This window comes from Microcebus murinus, chromosome 12 (genome assembly GCF_040939455.1).
Source record: "Microcebus murinus isolate Inina chromosome 12, M.murinus_Inina_mat1.0, whole genome shotgun sequence".
NCBI classification, from domain to species: Eukaryota; Metazoa; Chordata; class Mammalia; order Primates; family Cheirogaleidae; genus Microcebus; species Microcebus murinus.
The window spans coordinates 13,189,476-13,206,603 of record NC_134115.1 but is presented as its reverse complement, the minus strand read 5'-3'; the positions used below and the strand labels follow the sequence as shown (position 1 = coordinate 13,206,603).

General features: G+C 43.0%; 1 protein-coding gene across 1 annotated transcript in view; it reads left to right on the top strand.

The window, feature by feature from the left end:
- The window catches only part of HSD17B3 (hydroxysteroid 17-beta dehydrogenase 3), a 57,945-nt gene that overhangs the window by 39,511 nt on the left and 1,306 nt on the right, over window positions 1-17,128 (top strand). Inside the window, exons 3-10 of the mRNA XM_012787228.3 lie at window positions 3,287-3,362; window positions 5,146-5,253; window positions 6,386-6,453; window positions 7,765-7,800; window positions 11,052-11,086; window positions 12,169-12,250; window positions 13,182-13,247; window positions 16,150-16,299. Of these exons, the coding sequence (XP_012642682.2) occupies window positions 3,287-3,362; window positions 5,146-5,253; window positions 6,386-6,453; window positions 7,765-7,800; window positions 11,052-11,086; window positions 12,169-12,250; window positions 13,182-13,247; window positions 16,150-16,299 (621 nt within the window). The remainder of the gene's footprint in view (window positions 1-3,286; window positions 3,363-5,145; window positions 5,254-6,385; window positions 6,454-7,764; window positions 7,801-11,051; window positions 11,087-12,168; window positions 12,251-13,181; window positions 13,248-16,149; window positions 16,300-17,128) is intronic.

The following is a 17,128-nucleotide window of genomic DNA, read 5'->3' as shown; positions in this document are numbered from 1 at the left end:
GGAAACAGGAACTGAGCCTAGTATTTAATTCTTGAGCTTCTTCTGTCCAAATAAATCAGGTCATGATGGCAATGAAGAAATGTAAGGTACTGTTGGTAGGAATGACTAAGTGCCCACCCAAATGCCTACTCTTTCTTTCACGGTGTAGAGTTGAGGCTGGTAAGTGGCTGCCCAGCCAGGGCACTTCCCAGATTCCCTAACATCTACATGGGGCCATGTGACTCATTTTGCAGATGAAGTCAAGCAGAAACGATGTGTGTCACTTGGTCTAAGTGATTAAGAGAGGGATGTATCTTCTCCACCTGCTCTTAATCCAAGCCCAGGGAGATCTTAGAAACCTAGTGTTAAAGATAAAAAAGTCTCCCTCAGCCTTGGAGCCTGAATAGCTATGTGGAATAGAGTCTGTCATATAAGACAAAAACAAATTTCCTTTGTGTTAAGCCACTGAAATTATGGAGTTATTTGTTACAGCAGCTAAATGTTAACCTAACTAATGCAAACCTAACAAGAAATGCCTAAGATTTACATGAAGAAATTTCTGAAAGTTTTAAATGGACATCTGAGATATGAAGAAATGGATACCATATTTATGGATGGGACAACTGATCACTGCAAAGATATAAGCTTTTCCTTAAATATCTCTCACTTCAACATAATACTTGATTAGGCAACTTCATCATGTATTTAGAAGATTGAACAAAGAAAATAAAGACATTTTGAAAGGGAATAAGAAATGGTGAGGACTTCCTCTATCAGACATCAGATACCAAAGACTACCGTAAGATTATGATTGAATCAGAAGTGGCCCTGGCACAAATATTAACAAATAGGTCAGTGGAACAGAACAGATAAATCAGAAACAGCCCCATGTATACATGAGAATTTAGCAAAAGACTAAGTTCATATTTCAAATTAAGAAAAAATGAACAAATTGAAAAATGTTGAGACATTTAGACACTCATTTTGAAAAAAAGTGCTAGATGATTTCAACCTCATACTATTCTCAAAAATGAACAAAAAATAAATTATAAAAGGTTATATAAAAATGTATGTCCTTAGAGTTAGAGAAAATCATAAAGGAAATATAAGACCATAAGGAAAATATTCACAAATTTGATAACATTAAAATTAACATATAATGTATGGCAGGACACCATAAACAAAAGACAAGATACTTGCTACATATATAATTGGCAATAATGAATACCCAGAATATATAAACAACTATTTTATACAAAAATGATATTAATAAATAACCCAGTAGAACAATGGGCAAAGAGTATGTACTGGTAATTCACACATACACACTGGAAAAGATGCTCAGCTCTACTGATAATTGAAGAAATGCAAATTAAAACAGAAAAGGGATACTGTCAGGTGAGAAAAATCATCAGGTTGAAAAAGGTTGCTAATATCAAATATTGGCGAGAGTGTGGAAAAATGGCTATAATTGTATAATATATTTGATGGTACAGTTTTAAAGGAGGGCAATTTGACTATACTATTAAAATGTAAAAGCATGCACCCTTTGACACAGAAATTCCACTTCTTCTTGTCTATCTACTCTAGGAATTAATTTACTCATATATACAAAAAAACTATATAGAAGGGTTTTCACTCTAGCAATATTGGCAGTAGGAAAACTTGGGAACAACCTAAATGCTTGCCCAATGGTGAACTGTAGAACACTATGAAGCAATAAAAGAGAATCAAGAGGTTCTTCATGGACTTAGGTGGAAATAGATATGATTCTTAGAGATAAGATACATCAAGTTTAAAAGAATATTGCAGGACACTACTTAGAATGTCATTTATGTAGGATAAAAAGAAATAAGCCCCACAAAATAAACATTTATTTCTATCTATACCCATCTATGCATAGAAGTGCAGGAAAAGCTAGGGAAGGAGCCAGAACAAAGCAGAGGCAGAGGGAGCCCAGTGGGTGGGGAAATGGACTTGAAGGGGCATGGGGACATTTTCTCCTTGGTATTGGTTGACTCTTTACAATGTGAATGTGTTTGTGCATTTTCTAGTATAATTTAATAAATTAAAATAGAAAAAGATGTAAGTGCTGAGGCTTCAATCCCAGAGATTTTTACTTGGATGGTTTTCGTGGGAATTGGTGTTTTTTGACATCTCCTTGGGTGATCCAGAGCCCAGGGGCCTGAAGAGTGAATTATTGGGTATTGGAAACTATATAATATAGCCCATAATGCAGCATCTTCTGTGTTTTCTAAAATACAGAATTTCTTCTTAATAGCATTCTGTTTGCTTCTGCAGCACATATGCTAAGTTTGGGAAAATACAGAGGCTAGTTAGCATGGACCCTCAAGATGACACACGATTTGTAAAGCATTCCATATTTTGGTTGCGATGGTAAATTTTATGTTATGTGTATTTTACCACAACTAAAAAAAATAGCTGTATAAATCATTTAACACCACAGAGAAAGGTTTCAATAAACTGGGGCCTTTGTCACTAACTCAAAAGTCATTAGTCTCTATTTAAATCAATGTTGGTTTTTTCCTTTTTGTCTTTCAGAAAAAGCTCTAACTTTTCTCCTCAATAGCATTTTTAGGTGTAGAAAAGTCTCTGGCTGTCTGTGGACACCACCCCACCTACCCCTAGCACACCACGTTTATGTGTCCCCCGTGGAATCTCTCCCATGCTGCCACTCAGCCCTCGTGAGTCTATGCCTTGCCCACTCGGCAGAGAGTCGCCCTGTTGGTGTCAGGGAGCATCCAGCTCTTTCCCCGGTGCTCCCGATTCCGTTTCCTTTCCTGCTGCGAATGCGACAAGGAGAAGGGCGTCAGGTCAGGTTGAATCACAAGAACGTCCTTGTGAATAGCAAGCGACTCAAAAGTTGCTGCAGAAATGCTGTTTTTATTACGGGGTGCGGCCCGGGACTTTATTACATAATATATAGTATAAAATCTCCAACGTTTTGAATTCGGACACACAGCTGACCCCACGAATCTCAGATAAGCAGCTTTCAGACCGTGGGCCTGTATGAGAAAAGCACATAGGCTGGTTCCTGGCACATAATAAACACACTAGTGTAAACTGCTGTGACAATGGGACATTTGGCTTGGCCCATTGTGGCTGTTTTGTTCATAGCCCAGAAACCTCTGTTGCATTTAAACATTCTGCGCATTTAAACCCAGGTGAAGCAAGCACTTCTACCTGCAATAAGCATGTCACCTTGAGACCAAGTCACCTTTAAAGCCAGCCTCCCTTGTCTGCTCATTATCTTTGTCTTTTTTGGTTTTCCTACTCCCACCCCCAGCTAGCTAAACATGGTTTCAACCTTGTGCTTATCAGCCGGACGCTGGAAAAACTACAGGCCATTGCCACAGAGATTGGTGAGTGACCCCCCCCCCCAAATAAGGGAGGTATTTGTGGAGCCCACCAGCCGAGCCTGCCCTGGCCCTGCCTATTGGCAACATGCCCACATCTGCTCTCAGAGCCTGAGGTGCCTACCTTCCTGTGGGGGGCCCAGTTCACAAAGTGAAGGGGGGATTTAAAGTGTTGGCTTTAGCTCCCCACTGGTTCTGTGGGCTGGGTGAAGCAGGGACAGACTCGGGCACAAATAGGTTCACTTTCTCCTTTGGCCTGGTGCCTTCATCCCTAGAATCATCCCTGCTCATCTGGAGGCCCCGGCTGTCTGGTTGCTTCTGCCACTGCCTTCCAAAGCAGGATCTGTGTTTGGGACTTCACGTCCTCTGCTCTGCTCCTTGCAGGAGAATGAAAGACCATGCTTACTGGTGGTTGTTAGATTTTAAAAAATGATTTCATCCAGGGTTGCCATGTGTGGTTGTGAAGGTTGTCTACTGTGCAACCCTAAGAGGCAGGTTTTATATCATAATGTTTTATTATGATGATGATGTATTCTGAAATGTTCTTAGTTAATAATGATTATAAAAATTTGGGGGGGCATTTGAATTTTAATAATTATTAATTTAATAATTAGTAAACTCCTTAATTCAAAGGGATGAGTCTCCAATTATGAAGACTGATGAAGACCATGGTGGGCTGTCTGGGGTCGGCCTTGTTTCCCTGGGAGAGAGGTGGGCCAGGAGACAGATGTGGGAGGTGTGAGGCAGTGCAGACACACCATGGAGATCAGTGCCCTTGCACCAGTGAATTCTGCTTTTATTCTGTCTGGATACTAGAAATAACTTTGAGTAGGACCCAGACATTCTTCAGTGTTTTCCTTACAATGCTAAAATGTGCTCATCATCTTTCTGAAAAGCAAGTAGTGTCTTTGAAAGCATTCCCCATCCTCAAACTATGCTTCAAGATTGCTTGACCCAGAAATGTTGGGTCTAACTCCAAAGCTAAAGCAGTTCACTGAGCAGCTTGTAAACTGCTTGCGGCTTTCATATCTGTCTGAAAACTCCTGCACAAGGCAAGTTAACCCAGAGTAGCGGAAAGAACGTCGAACTTGGAGTGAACAGAGTGTGGATGCCCTTGAGCAAGTTACTTAGCTTCTCTGAACCTTAGGTTTCTTGTCTGGAATATGGGAACAACAATATCTACTTCACAAGGCTGCAGGGAGGATTAGCACAAGATATTGTGTATATGAATGCTTTATACATGCTACAATGTTGGAAAAGACAAAGGGTGGCAGTGTCTTTGTGGAGGGGACTGACGCTGAGCAGAGGCTGCATCAGACCTTGCTTTTACAGCCATTAGTCCAGGGCTCTTAAACTTGAGCAAATACCACAGAGTCACCAGGAAACACGTTAAAGCAGATCACTAGGTGGGCCCTACCTCCAGCATTTCTACTAATAATTCAGTAGCTCTGGGCGGGAAGCTGAGAATGTGTATTTCTAACAAGTTTCCCAGTGATGCAGATGCTGTGGCTGTGGAGCCCACTTTGAGAACCACTGCACTGAATTTATTTTAATGCACATGCCTGTCACTGAGGTGACTCTTAGAAACACATAGAAACCATCATTCACAAATCTCTTAGCACCTCCCAGCATTTGCTCAGGGCTGTTTCTTATTAATAGTTCTAATGGAGGCAATGGGTTGTCCTCTTAAGTGTCTGTTCAGGTAGTGCAAGAGCACTGGGGGAACTTCATGGATAGGGCGGGATTTGGACCCCTGTTTGTTAAAAAAAACCTGTTGTTTCCACTGCAGAGTGGACTACAGGAAATAGCGTGAAGATCATACAAGCAGATTTTACCAAAGATGACATCTATGAATATATTAAAGAAAAACTTAAAGGCTTAGAAATTGGAATTTTGGGTAAGTAAATTGCCAAATGCAAAGCTTATTGTAATACATCACTGAAATAATTATCTTAGTGACACTTGGTAATTTCATGGTAGCTTAAACTTAACCCACAACTGGATTTTAAGCTACAGCATTAAGCTGAGTATTAAAGTTCAATTCTTCAAGAGTTATTACTAGATTAAAAAGTTTATATGTAGTTTTGAAATGTACCAAACTTACATATTCCAACCTTCCCATATTAGAATACTTTCTGATATTAAAATGAATTTTCTTTCATGGAACTGATGTTGACATTTGGCAGAAGAGGAATCCCAAAAACATTGGCCTAAAGGAATTAGTGTAGCAAACAAACATTGTTGTGATTGATCCATGAGAATTGACTTTCTTTCTTATTCACAAAACACGATAATATTTATTATTATTTTTTATAGAGATGGGGGTCTCAATATGTTGCCCAAGCTGGACTCGAACCCCTGGGCTTAAGCAATCCTACCACTTCGGCCTCCCTAGAGCTGGGCCTACAGCTAGCTGCGCCACAGTGCCTGGCCTAAAATAATATTTTTCCTGTAATGATTTATAGTCAAGGCATTTTATAGCCACATACACAGTGTAGTTGTTTGTATTGTGTATAGAAGAAAGATTTGATTTCTAAACTTTCTGCTGAATTTTAAAAATAATTACATTTTTACAAATAAAAATGTAAAGCATATTATTGCAGAAAAATTGGAAAGAATAGAGAGACTTACAAAAGAAAAATGAATTTCTTAAAATCCCAATAGTCTGAGATAGTATTTTGGTGCACATTCTTCCAGGTACATACACATGTAATTTCAAAACTGGAATTATATGTATGTGCTGTTTTGCAATATATATTTTTTAAAAACTTATATCACAAATGTTTTCCCTGTCCGTAAAATTCTAAGCAGCCGTGGTTTTTAATGATTACATTCCATTCTAACATATGACTACATTATAATTCTTTTAAGGTGTCTCCTATTAGTGGACATTTTTTCCCTCCAGTTTCTTTACTGTTATCAAATCATGCTACAGTGAACAACCTTATATATAAATCTTTTTGCACCCCCTTTTGGGAAAATTTCCCACCTGTTCCTCTGACACATTTTGTTTTGCCTCTTTCTGCCAGTCAACAATGTCGGAATGCTTCCAAACCTTTTCCCAAGCTATTTCCTTAATGCACCGGACGAAATCCAGGTAAACCTGTGGCCTTCTGTGTACGGATTCCTCTCACTGGGGACTGGGCCCTCTGGCTGCATGATCAGCAGGGCCTGGGAAGGAGTGGTGGGAAGCCTGTCTGGCCAAAACTCTGTATTGCAGTGTCTGTCTTGAGCTCCCTCTGACTTTTCACCTTAGCAATAGTTAAGTGTACCACCACTTTTCATGATCATCTCCAGGGCACAGATATCTTCCCCCTTCTCTGCACATCAAAACTCACCTGCCCACTGCCCTATCCTTTTGGGGCTCTATGCTTTGCTTTACAAAGGGGTAGTTTTGCATAACCGATTTATAGCTGTGGTTGCCCTTGGCAGAAGGCCAGTTCTTTGGCTATCTCTGTCGTCCCAGGTAATCAGATCTGTCAGCTTTCAATGTGAGGGCAGTACATGACACAATCTCTATGGTTGGGGGTGTTTTAAATTCAATGAGTTGGGCACAGACTCATGGCTGCCATTGTTGGTTGTGAGTAAATTTTTTATGCATTTTACAGTCCTTACAGGCACTATTGGTTGACCCTTCCCCCGTCCCTGACCCATGAATTCAGGAGTTATACCAATCTGAGAAGGCCATCGTGCTTCCATTCCCCAGCTCTGCAGGTTTTCCTGTGGGTCTGTTGAAGTCCTGAGTCAACTGCATTGGTGTATAATGCCAGATTGCTGGGAGGTTGCTGCCCATCCTCTCCAGACTCCTCTTTGGGACAACATATCTACCCCTGCAGTCCCTTTTTTCACATTCCCTGTTTCTGGCACAAGTCTATCTCTCCATTAAGCAAGTTCTACAATTGCTCCTCCTTCTCTGTTTATGTTTGCATTTGTGCTTATGCATGTGTCTGTCCCTCTTTCCTCGCCTGTTGTATGATTCTAGTAGTTTATTTACCTGGCCTCCATGGCCCAGAGCCTCTACCTTGTGTTATGCAAACCATTCATCTTTCTATTCTCTATGATACTTTGTCCTAGACCCACATAGGCTAACCTCTCTTTCTCCCACTAGAAATTGAATATCTTTCTTTGAAATATTGTATCTATATTGCTCCCTTAGTTTTCAAGGAAACTCTTAACTGACTCCTATTCAAGATCACATGCATACAGAATCATAGAATGGATGTCAGATGTTTCCCAATTCTAGTGCATACTTGCTGGAACATCAATTAGGAGCTTAATTTGCAGGCTGAGTGATAGACCTGCTTAGATGTGTACTTTTGCCCACTTCATGGTTATTGAGCACTGATTAATTCTCAGGATAATTTCTCCAGTGATCGGGCTGACTTGTGGTTGTGATTACTTATTACAGAACCTCATCCACTGTAACATCACCTCAGTAGTCAAGGTATGTGATCCATATATGTGCTGAAAGCATTAAGATGTAGTAGTGGTTGGAATTTGGGAAGTCAGGAGAATTGCACCCTCCCACCATAGAAGCAGGATTCTTTGAAATTGAACCTCACTTGAGAGGCCATGTAGTGGTCTTTTAGTTGTCTTATTCTGTTTTCATCAAGAAAATACAGTGATGGATTCACTCTTCCTCATATCTGAATCCTATTTCTGCATTCAGTTTTGTCTCATGTCAGGACATATTAGGCTTGATAATGCTGAAACTTATTCAGGATTCCAAGGCAACTTAAAAAAAAATTAATATCTTCCTCTAGTTTCAGTTTTTGTAAATACAAGAAAGCTCACTCTGGGAAAATGACAGAGGGCATGGCTTGGATTTTCTGGACTTTTACTGTTCAGTAAATATTTGTTGAATTGAAACTCAAGTTCATCTGTATTATGATCCCAGCTCAACTACTAATGGTTAGCACTGAGAAAGTTATGTAATTCCCTTGAGCTTCAGATTCTGTGTCTGTTATCAAAAGACCATGATGTCTTAGGTGCCATTCAGAAGTCAGGATCAGCTGCACAAGCATTTGTATCATGACTCCCTCAAAGCTATCCTATACTGTGCCTTTGGAAAAAGGTCACCTCCTCTGGCAGACAGTTTAGAAAAAGGTGTCATTTAAGAATGAACACAGCCTGAGGCTGCATGATTTGGTGAGTAGATGACACTTTCATGGGAATAGAATGTTTTCCCTTCCTCCGAAGGAATAGAGTCCCCCACCTCTGCTAGGTACATGGCTTTTGAGTGGGCCCTGAGCTTTCAGCCTGTACTCACCCCAGTCCCAGCCACCTTGGGCAGTACACAAAATTTACAATTGTACATGGCAGCCCCAGTGACCACTCTGGAAGGTCAGTGGAGCTGCAGCCATGAGTAAGGCCTGATCCTGATTTCAAGGAGCTGGGGCGCTGGTTGGAGAGTAGGGGGAGGCTCAGTGTCACTCATCTGGCAGTGGAGGAGGACTGACTTCCCAAAGGAGATCAGGTTACTACCAACATAAGGCAGGGAAATGAATGCTGCATAGACCCCCCAAAAACCCGATTCTTTTTCTCAAGTGTATAAGTTGGGCTGACAACAATTATTTTCACCATTGGTTGTTTTTCTATAAGCATGCTGGCATTTTATAGTTTCCTGCTCAGTTATTATTGGGCACACAAACACACATTCTTTTTACGCTGAGCAATCCATGGCTTTTTAAAGGCCCCAGCTGATGTAATTTTAAGTTTTATATGTCCAACTGTTGTCTGCAGCCTCACCACTAAAATCTTTCACGTTATTTTACATGTTGATCTTTCAGTCTTGGGCTGTTTGATCATGGGAGTTTACCAAATGTATTTGACAACCCTCTGACTCCTTTAGCGGAGAAATGCTTTGATTTTGTTAAAAAAAAAATTATATATCGGTAGACACTAAGTTCCCTAAGTAACAAAGAAAATAAACTGAAGGTTAGCTTCTAAGTATGCCATGCCCCAATTAGCCATGCTGGTTGGAAGCATGATTAACGTCACTTAATTATTTCAAAGGAGCCATCTGGAAGCAGTAGAGTCTTCCCTCTATCAAGGGCAGAGATGGGAGAAGATGAGTTTGAGGGCAAAGAGAAGGTGGGATAAGAAACTAAATATTGTGGAGACAGGGACCCACAAAATTCAACATTGTCTCTCTGATTGGATCATTCACCCAACAAGGCAACTGAATTCACTAGGGAGACTTTGAGGAAATGCTGTGTGACAGGGTTCAAAGAATACCCCAAAAGAAGTTAGTCAGGAAAGGGCACGGACACAATCTAGTCCCTCACGCTTCCCTTGCCTCCCTCAAAATCCAGTGTTTCAGAGGCAGTCCAGTGGGTTCTAGAGAATTCCACACCCCAAGGCCTCCTGAGCTCCCCAGCAGTAAAAACATTACCTGGAGGCTCTCTGAGCCAGGCCCAGGGTCCAGCCTATGAGATGGAGCAGGGGCAGGGACACAGCCTGCTGTGAAGCCACTGCAGAGCCCCTAGATGACAGGGAGAAATGGGCCACATTTGTCTTCTTGTCCCAAGTCTCATCTATCCCTCTGCCCCTCTCCTTCCATTTGCATCCCCTGTCTCAAACCTGCGCCTATGACAAGGCCTGGCCCCAGTCAGTCATGCTTCAGAGAATACTTCAGTCCATGGGATTGCTGCTGCTGCTTCTTTTTTTTTTTTTTTTTTTTTTTTTTGAGACAGAGTCTTACTCTGTTGCCTGGGCTAGAGTGCTGTGGTGTCAGCCTAGCTCACAGCAACCTCAACTCCTGGGCTCAAGCAATCCCCCTGCTTCAGCCTCCCGAGTAGCTGGGACTACAGGCATGCGCCACCATGGCCAGCTAATTTTTTCTATATATTTTTAGTTGTCCAGCTAATTTCTTTCTATTTTTAGTAGAGAATAGGGGGTCTTGCTCTTGCTCAGGCTGGTCTCGAACTCCTGAGTTCAAATGATCCACACACCTAGGCCTCCCAGAGTGCCAGGATTATAGGCGTGAGCCACCGCACCCGGCCTGCCTCTTCTTCATTCATAAAATGTGTGCCTTGTAATTCTGGAACGTAAAGCTCTTTTAGAGGGATATTTAGGCCCAGAAGTGTTAGAGAAGACCTTTTCAAGGTGCGGTAGGCTGGGAGGGAAGGGGCTTCTCAACTGTGCTGTGATTCCGATGGGCAGGCTTGGCCACATGCTCTGTCCACGAGCTGTTTCGCAGCCCACCTGCCGGTTGCATGTGCTGCTGCAGTGAACTGGAGAGATGTCTTTCTCTGCCTCATGCCTCGTACACGAGATGCTCGTAGCTTTTTGTTCGGCTTCCGGATAGTCCCCCAGTTCCGACTCATGGCCAGACTCCTTTTGCCTGTCACACAGAATAAAGACCATTTTGGGAACCTCAGTGTGGATCCTATAGCCGTAAGCCAATTCCCACAAATTTCCACTGCCCCCATTTCCCAGGAAGACTTTAGCTTCAAGGGGAAGAGTCTAAAGGCCTCTGAACAGTTTGCCATCTGTCTAGGCTGCCTCCTATGGGTTCCAGCCAGACTCTGGGGTTGCCAGAACCACCTCCAATGAGTATTGGCAATTTTTGAGGCCATCTGAGAAGATTAAGCTGTCTCCCCCCAGCTCCCCCCTCAGCACTTGCTTCTCTAAGTGCCTGCCCATTGCCACTTAGTTCCTTGATCAGGGCTTAACTTTGGCCTTCTCTTATAGATGACACAGCTAATTCTGAAACACATGGAATCCAGGTAAGGTCTTCCTTTGGAAAAGCGTGGAGCAGCACGGCCTCCCTGCCCAGCAGTCAGCTAACTCGGGGACTGGGGAGATGGGGTTCTTTTGGCTGCTGCTTTGACAAAGGATGTAAGATGAAAGGACATGGAGATTATGGGGAAAAAAGTAACATTCTGGGCCAGGCCAGCTCAGCAAATAGACTAGCATATTTGAAGGTCAAATGTAACAGTTATTGGAGGGAGGAAGAGAACAGCAGCTTCAGCATACACTGGATTAAAAAAAAAAAAATTAACTCATGTTGAGCATAAAAGAAAACTTCAGAAGCTGGCCTGAGACCAAGACCATCTCATTGATATTATGAATTTCAGCTTTTGTCAGAATGAATACTCCAATTTAGTGGTAAAAATCGCCACTGTATCAGTTTCTCCATTTATTCCATGTTTATGTCACCCTATTACAAGGCCCATTTGGGAGCTCAGGTGGTATTCATTAAAAGCAAATGGTTGATAGTTTTATCTTCCCTAGAGGAAGAAGGGGCTTGGCCTCTATTCTAATTTGCACACCCCTCCCCCCACACTGAAACCATCTAATTGGGAAGGATTAAGGATATTGAATTTCAAAAGGAAAAGTAAGGCCCCTGGAGACGTGTATAGGGGGTGTCTGTGTGAGCAGATGCTGGTCTGTCAAATTCTACCCACGACAGGATTCCACCATATGACATCTGTCCTGCTGTGGGTCATCTTTGTGAGTCTGAAGGGACCTGCAGCTCATGTGGTCACATTTAAGGGAGGAGGATCTCTTCCCCCTTAAATCCTGTCTGAGCTGAGCTGGTTATCTGGCATTTTGGCTGGGAGACCTTTGGTGTAGCAAAGCCTCTGTTTCCAGGAACATGCCCTTGATGTCACAGGACTGCCAAGAGACATCACTGTGTGGTGTCCTCTTGCGGGACGCATCAGAAGTTCCACTCAGTTCTTGGAAGCAGAGCGCTAGCTCGCGTGGAAGCCCGGAGGGCGGAGTTTGACAGCATGCACATATTTTCTTTCTACCCAAAGTGGGATTGGCAGCAAAGCAATGGAAACTTTGCTTCTTTGCCTTTTAGGCGGAAAGGTCTCATCCTGAACATTTCTTCCGGGGTAGCCCTCTTTCCTTGGCCACTGTACACCATGTACTCGGCTTCTAAGGTGAGTGATATCATGCGGCCCAAGTCTCTTCCTTCTTCCTCTTATTTTTTCCAGTTGGCACTTTTCTTTGGATCACCTGGCAAGTTGATGGGGAGGTTTGTGGCAGGCGCCCTTCTATGTGCAGGGAGTCCGGGTACGGATTAGGGCAAGATGCCCCCTCTGGCCGCATGGAGCCCGGCTGCCGCTCAGCCTGGCAGGGCAAGATTCGTCCCTACTCACCTGCCGGGCTGGGGGTGTCACTCTTCCTGCTGACAAGTAACACTGACTCTTCCTCCCTGACCTGGAGGCCTCGTGGGCTGTCCTTTGCCCTAGTTATAAAACAGCCCTAGGAGGAGAGAGCACTCTACTAGGAAGCCCTTCCCCAGTAGGCTACTCTGTATGCAGTGGCCTAGGGATATATCTATCCCCAAATGTGTCTTCCCACTGAGGGAAGGGGCTCTCCCCAGACAGAGAAATGAAGCGCCGATTCCCACCAAGACAAGCTGTCCCCCTACCATCTTTCCTCTCCCCACACTGCTTTATTAGGGCATCTTTGACAAATAAAAATCTTATATATTGACAGTGTACGATGTGATATTTTGGTATATGTGTACACTGTGAATTGATTGATTCAAGCAAATTAACATATCCGTGACTTAACATACTTACTTTTTAGTGTGTGGTGAGAACATTTAAGGTCTGCCGTCTTAGTCATTTTCAAGCAGACGACACATGATTGTTAGCTATCGTCGCATGCTGTGCAGTAGCTCTCCAGAACTTATCCATCCTACGAAGGGCAACTTTGTCCCTTCGATTCACAGCTCCTCACTGTATTATAAAGGTAAAGCAGGAAGCAGGTAGTGCCTCTGCGGTGCCCCCTGAAATCTGAGAGAGCTGGTTGTGACAAGGAAGCAAACTCTGGGGCCTTAGGTGTTTCTTCTTCTTGCTCCAGGCTTTTGTGTGCACGTTTTCCAAGGCACTGCAAGTGGAGTATAAAGCAAAAGGGATCATCATCCAGGTGAGGTGGGCAGTTGTGTGTCCTCGGGAATGGGCACTCTGGACCCCCTGGAGCCGGGGCCACTGCCTCCAGAAAGACTGGCTGTGCATGTGTGGCCAGCAGGGAGAGGGGCTGGGTGACGGTGTGTAGATTCCTGTGACAGTTGCCAGGGCAGCTGCAGCCACCTTGGTCCTGCCTGCTGCTGTGGCGTCTACTGGCCTCCCCCGTGCCCAGTGCTGAGAAATGCTGCGGACCCTCTTGCTACCTGATGCTGGATCAAAATGGAAATTGGGGTCTTGCCTTTTCCTCTCTGCCCTAGGTACGGCACACAGGCTTATGTGGGAGGAGTTGTGGAGAAGAAACAAACAAAACAAAACAAAACTGGGCAGGTGGTCCATGTTGGAAAGGGGAAGGGCAGGTAGCTGGGAAGGGGTTTTCCCCTGGGGGCTGTTGATCTGTGATGGCCCACAGAGATCCCCACACCCTGGTTCCTGGGCAGTTGGGGAAGGGGTGCTCTGTTTCCCCTTCCAGCTACAATGGCAGAGCCACCATGGAGATCACCTGTCCCCACCTAATTAGAGCTGGCTTGTCTGTAGGCTGAGCAATGTGATGTTCTGAAGTGATTTACTTGTGCTTGGTTTAGTCACAGAGTTAGAGTTAAGTGAAGTCTGAAACCTAGAATAAACAGAGGTTTTTGTTTTTTTTTTATTGTTGTTTGGGAAAAAGTGTTACGATATACTATAAGAAATGAAAAAGACACAAAGTTATATCTTTAAAATTACTGCTACATACATTGGTTTTTGATTAAAATGCCCAGGTGGAAAAGTATTTTAGGTGGCTGTTACTATAAACTAACCAGCTACAGGATAAAGCTTATTAAATAGGTAGAGATGAGTTAATGGTAGGAATTTGGCCAATAACATCATTTTCCCAGCCCTGTGGGTGACTGTAACAGCCATATCATCGTGCCACAGTCCCTGTCTCTGCCCTGCTAAACCAGTCTCACCCATCAGAGATTTCTTCCCCCTTCCATGCTGTTTTCCATTCTCCAACTTCAGCTGAAGTTGGAACTTCCCTTTTGCAGCAGTGCTACTGGGTACAGGTTAAGTTTGCTGCAGTAAAAAGTAACCCCTAAAATTTCAGTAGCTTAAAACAACAAAGTCTCATTTTGCATTCATGCTATACATTCACTGTGAACTGGCAGGAGATATTAGCTTGTTGCAGTGATGCAGGGACCTGGGCTGATGGAGAAGCTGCCATCCTGCTTATTATTGTCAGTTGACACCAAGAAGAAGGAGGAGTTCTAGAGGGTCTTGCTTTGACAATTGAGTACTCTGGCCCTGAAATGACATGTCACTTCTGCTCATAACTCATTGGCCAGATGTGGTTACATGGTCCAACCTTGCCATAGGGGTTCAGGAAGTACAATTCTATCATGTGCCTGGAAGAAGAAAAACAGAAATACTTGGTGATTTCTAAACATGAATGATTACCACAGCCACCTGCTTTCTAGCCATGGGGCACTCTTAGTGTTATCTTGCTCTTGACCATTGTGGGCCACCCAGCAAGTACGAGAAATCGAAAAAGACTGTGACCTTTCAAAAACCTAGTGGCCTCTCCAAATGCACACGCAATTGGTGCACAACAAATATTTATTAAATGAATGAGGAAGTATGTACTATAGACTTGGGTTTGAATTTCATCTGAGTGGTCTCAGACAGCCTGCTTAAACTCTGTGTGCCTCAGTTTTCCCATCCATAAAAGAAGTTTATAATACTTGTATACCTCTCTGGGTTGTAGTGAAGATCTAATGAATAAATAAGTATACAAGTTTAAACAAGATTTATTGAGCCCCTATTTTGTACTGTCAATCATGACTTACATAGGAATGAAAATACTTATCATTATTTCTCTATCTGGAAACCATAGTTGAGAATGTACACTCCTTATATTTCTCAAACAGTAATTCTTTGAGAGACTCGAAGAAAAGTGTGAACCACAGCATTCATTTCCATAATAATCAATTGGATTAATTGGCTCATAATTGAATTCAATTATGAAACAATGTAATTTCAAATGTGATGTGAAGAAAAATAAAACCAAGAAAACAATTAATACCATGAATATTTTTTTTTCTCTAAAAATGCCCAGGTCTTTGTGTCTGGGAATGAGGTAATAAAAGCCTATTATAAATCCTCATGCCAGGGCCACAATGTAGTTAGACCACAGGTGGAAACATGATGTTGGATTTTTAAGGCACAATGTGTGGTTATTTATTTTTCTTACTGCACAGAAAAAGGTTATGAGGTATGTACCACTCTTGGTTCCTAACTGAATTGTGAAAGTGAGACTCCAACATACTTTAAGTTGCTCCAATTTTAGATACATGTATTAGAAATAAACTTCTGAGATAGAGTTGCCAGATTAAATACCGGACATCAGTTAAGCTGGAATTTCAGATGAGTACGAATAGTTTTTAGTAAAAGTTGAAAGATTTGTTTGTTCTGAAGAGAAACCAGAGCATACGAATCGTTTTTAGTATGAGTCTGTTCCATGCAATACTTAGGACATAATGATGCTGAATTTTTTTTCATTGTTTAAGCTATAAATTTATCTGGATGTCCTTTTTCCTGCATTTTTATTTGCTAAGTCTTGCAACTTTGTTCTGAGACAGCTTATGTCCTCTCAGTTGCCCTGTGGGCTGGGGAGGGCATTTGGGCCATCTGGTGCTGGGTGGTTGAAGTCTCGTCTTGAGAAACCAAACTTTCCGACTTCCAGCTCTGAGCCAGTTCTGTGTCTTTTACCACTTAGGATCTCAAGACTTTTTATAGGAAGGGAAGAGTTGGGAAATGGTGGGATAGTAGAATGGGTGTTGATCTCTCAGGTTTGTTTCCTGTGCTGTGGTCTTTATTTCCCATTTTAGGTGCTGACTCCATATGCTGTTTCGACGGCAATGACCCAGCATCTAAACACCAACGCGATAACCAAGACCGCCGAGGAGTTCGTTAAAGAATCACTGAACTATGTCACGATTGGAGATGAGACCTGTGGCTGCCTTGCCCATGAAATCTTGGTAATTGAGAACAACTTCTGTTCTTGAAGCAAGGGAGGGAGGGAGTGCAGGTGGTCCTAGCAGGGCCTGGCTAGTTCCTCCTTGCTGTTGGGGTGCTCAGAGACTCTCTCATGGCAGGAATGGTTGACACCAAGCAGTAACATGTACGTAGCGAGGGGGGAGAAGCTGGAGTCCTGGGTGCTCAGCCCGAGAGTAACACGAAGCTGTCAAGTCTCATGCTTGGCTGCCTCACTCCTCCACTCAGAAAGGAAGGTGGCTCCCAGGAGCTCTTGGGCAGGGAAGACGGGCACCTGGAGCTTCCTTGTGGGGGCTGCTGTCTTCCTTGGCCCTAAGTTCTAGTAAATGTTTAGTGACCAGCCCTCCAGGGGAAAAAAAACCAAACCAAATCAAACCTCTTTAATTTACGAACCAGCATTTCCTGATTTCCATGGTGTAAATCCTCCCACCATGGATGATTTTAAGCTACCAACATGTCAGTGCACGTGAATTGAGGAGGGAGGAGTGCGCATGACGGGCTCTGTGAGCAAGTCCCAGCCAGCTTCATTTCCACGGACTCCACCAAATGTGGAAATAAGGTTTGGTGGCATATGGCGCAAGAAGTTCTCACCTTTCCTGGGCTGCTTTTAAAACAAACATCAACATGAAACAAAGGTAGACTGGAGGATTTCCACGCATATACTGAAACAAACACAATGTCAGTGTAGTTCTGTTCTCAGCCCCCACACAAAAATTTTAGATAGATTTTCCTCACTTACCCATCACCTGTTGGCTTTCTTCCCTACCTTATAGGCTTTTCTACAGTGGGAATTAGACCTCCTTCCCACCCTCT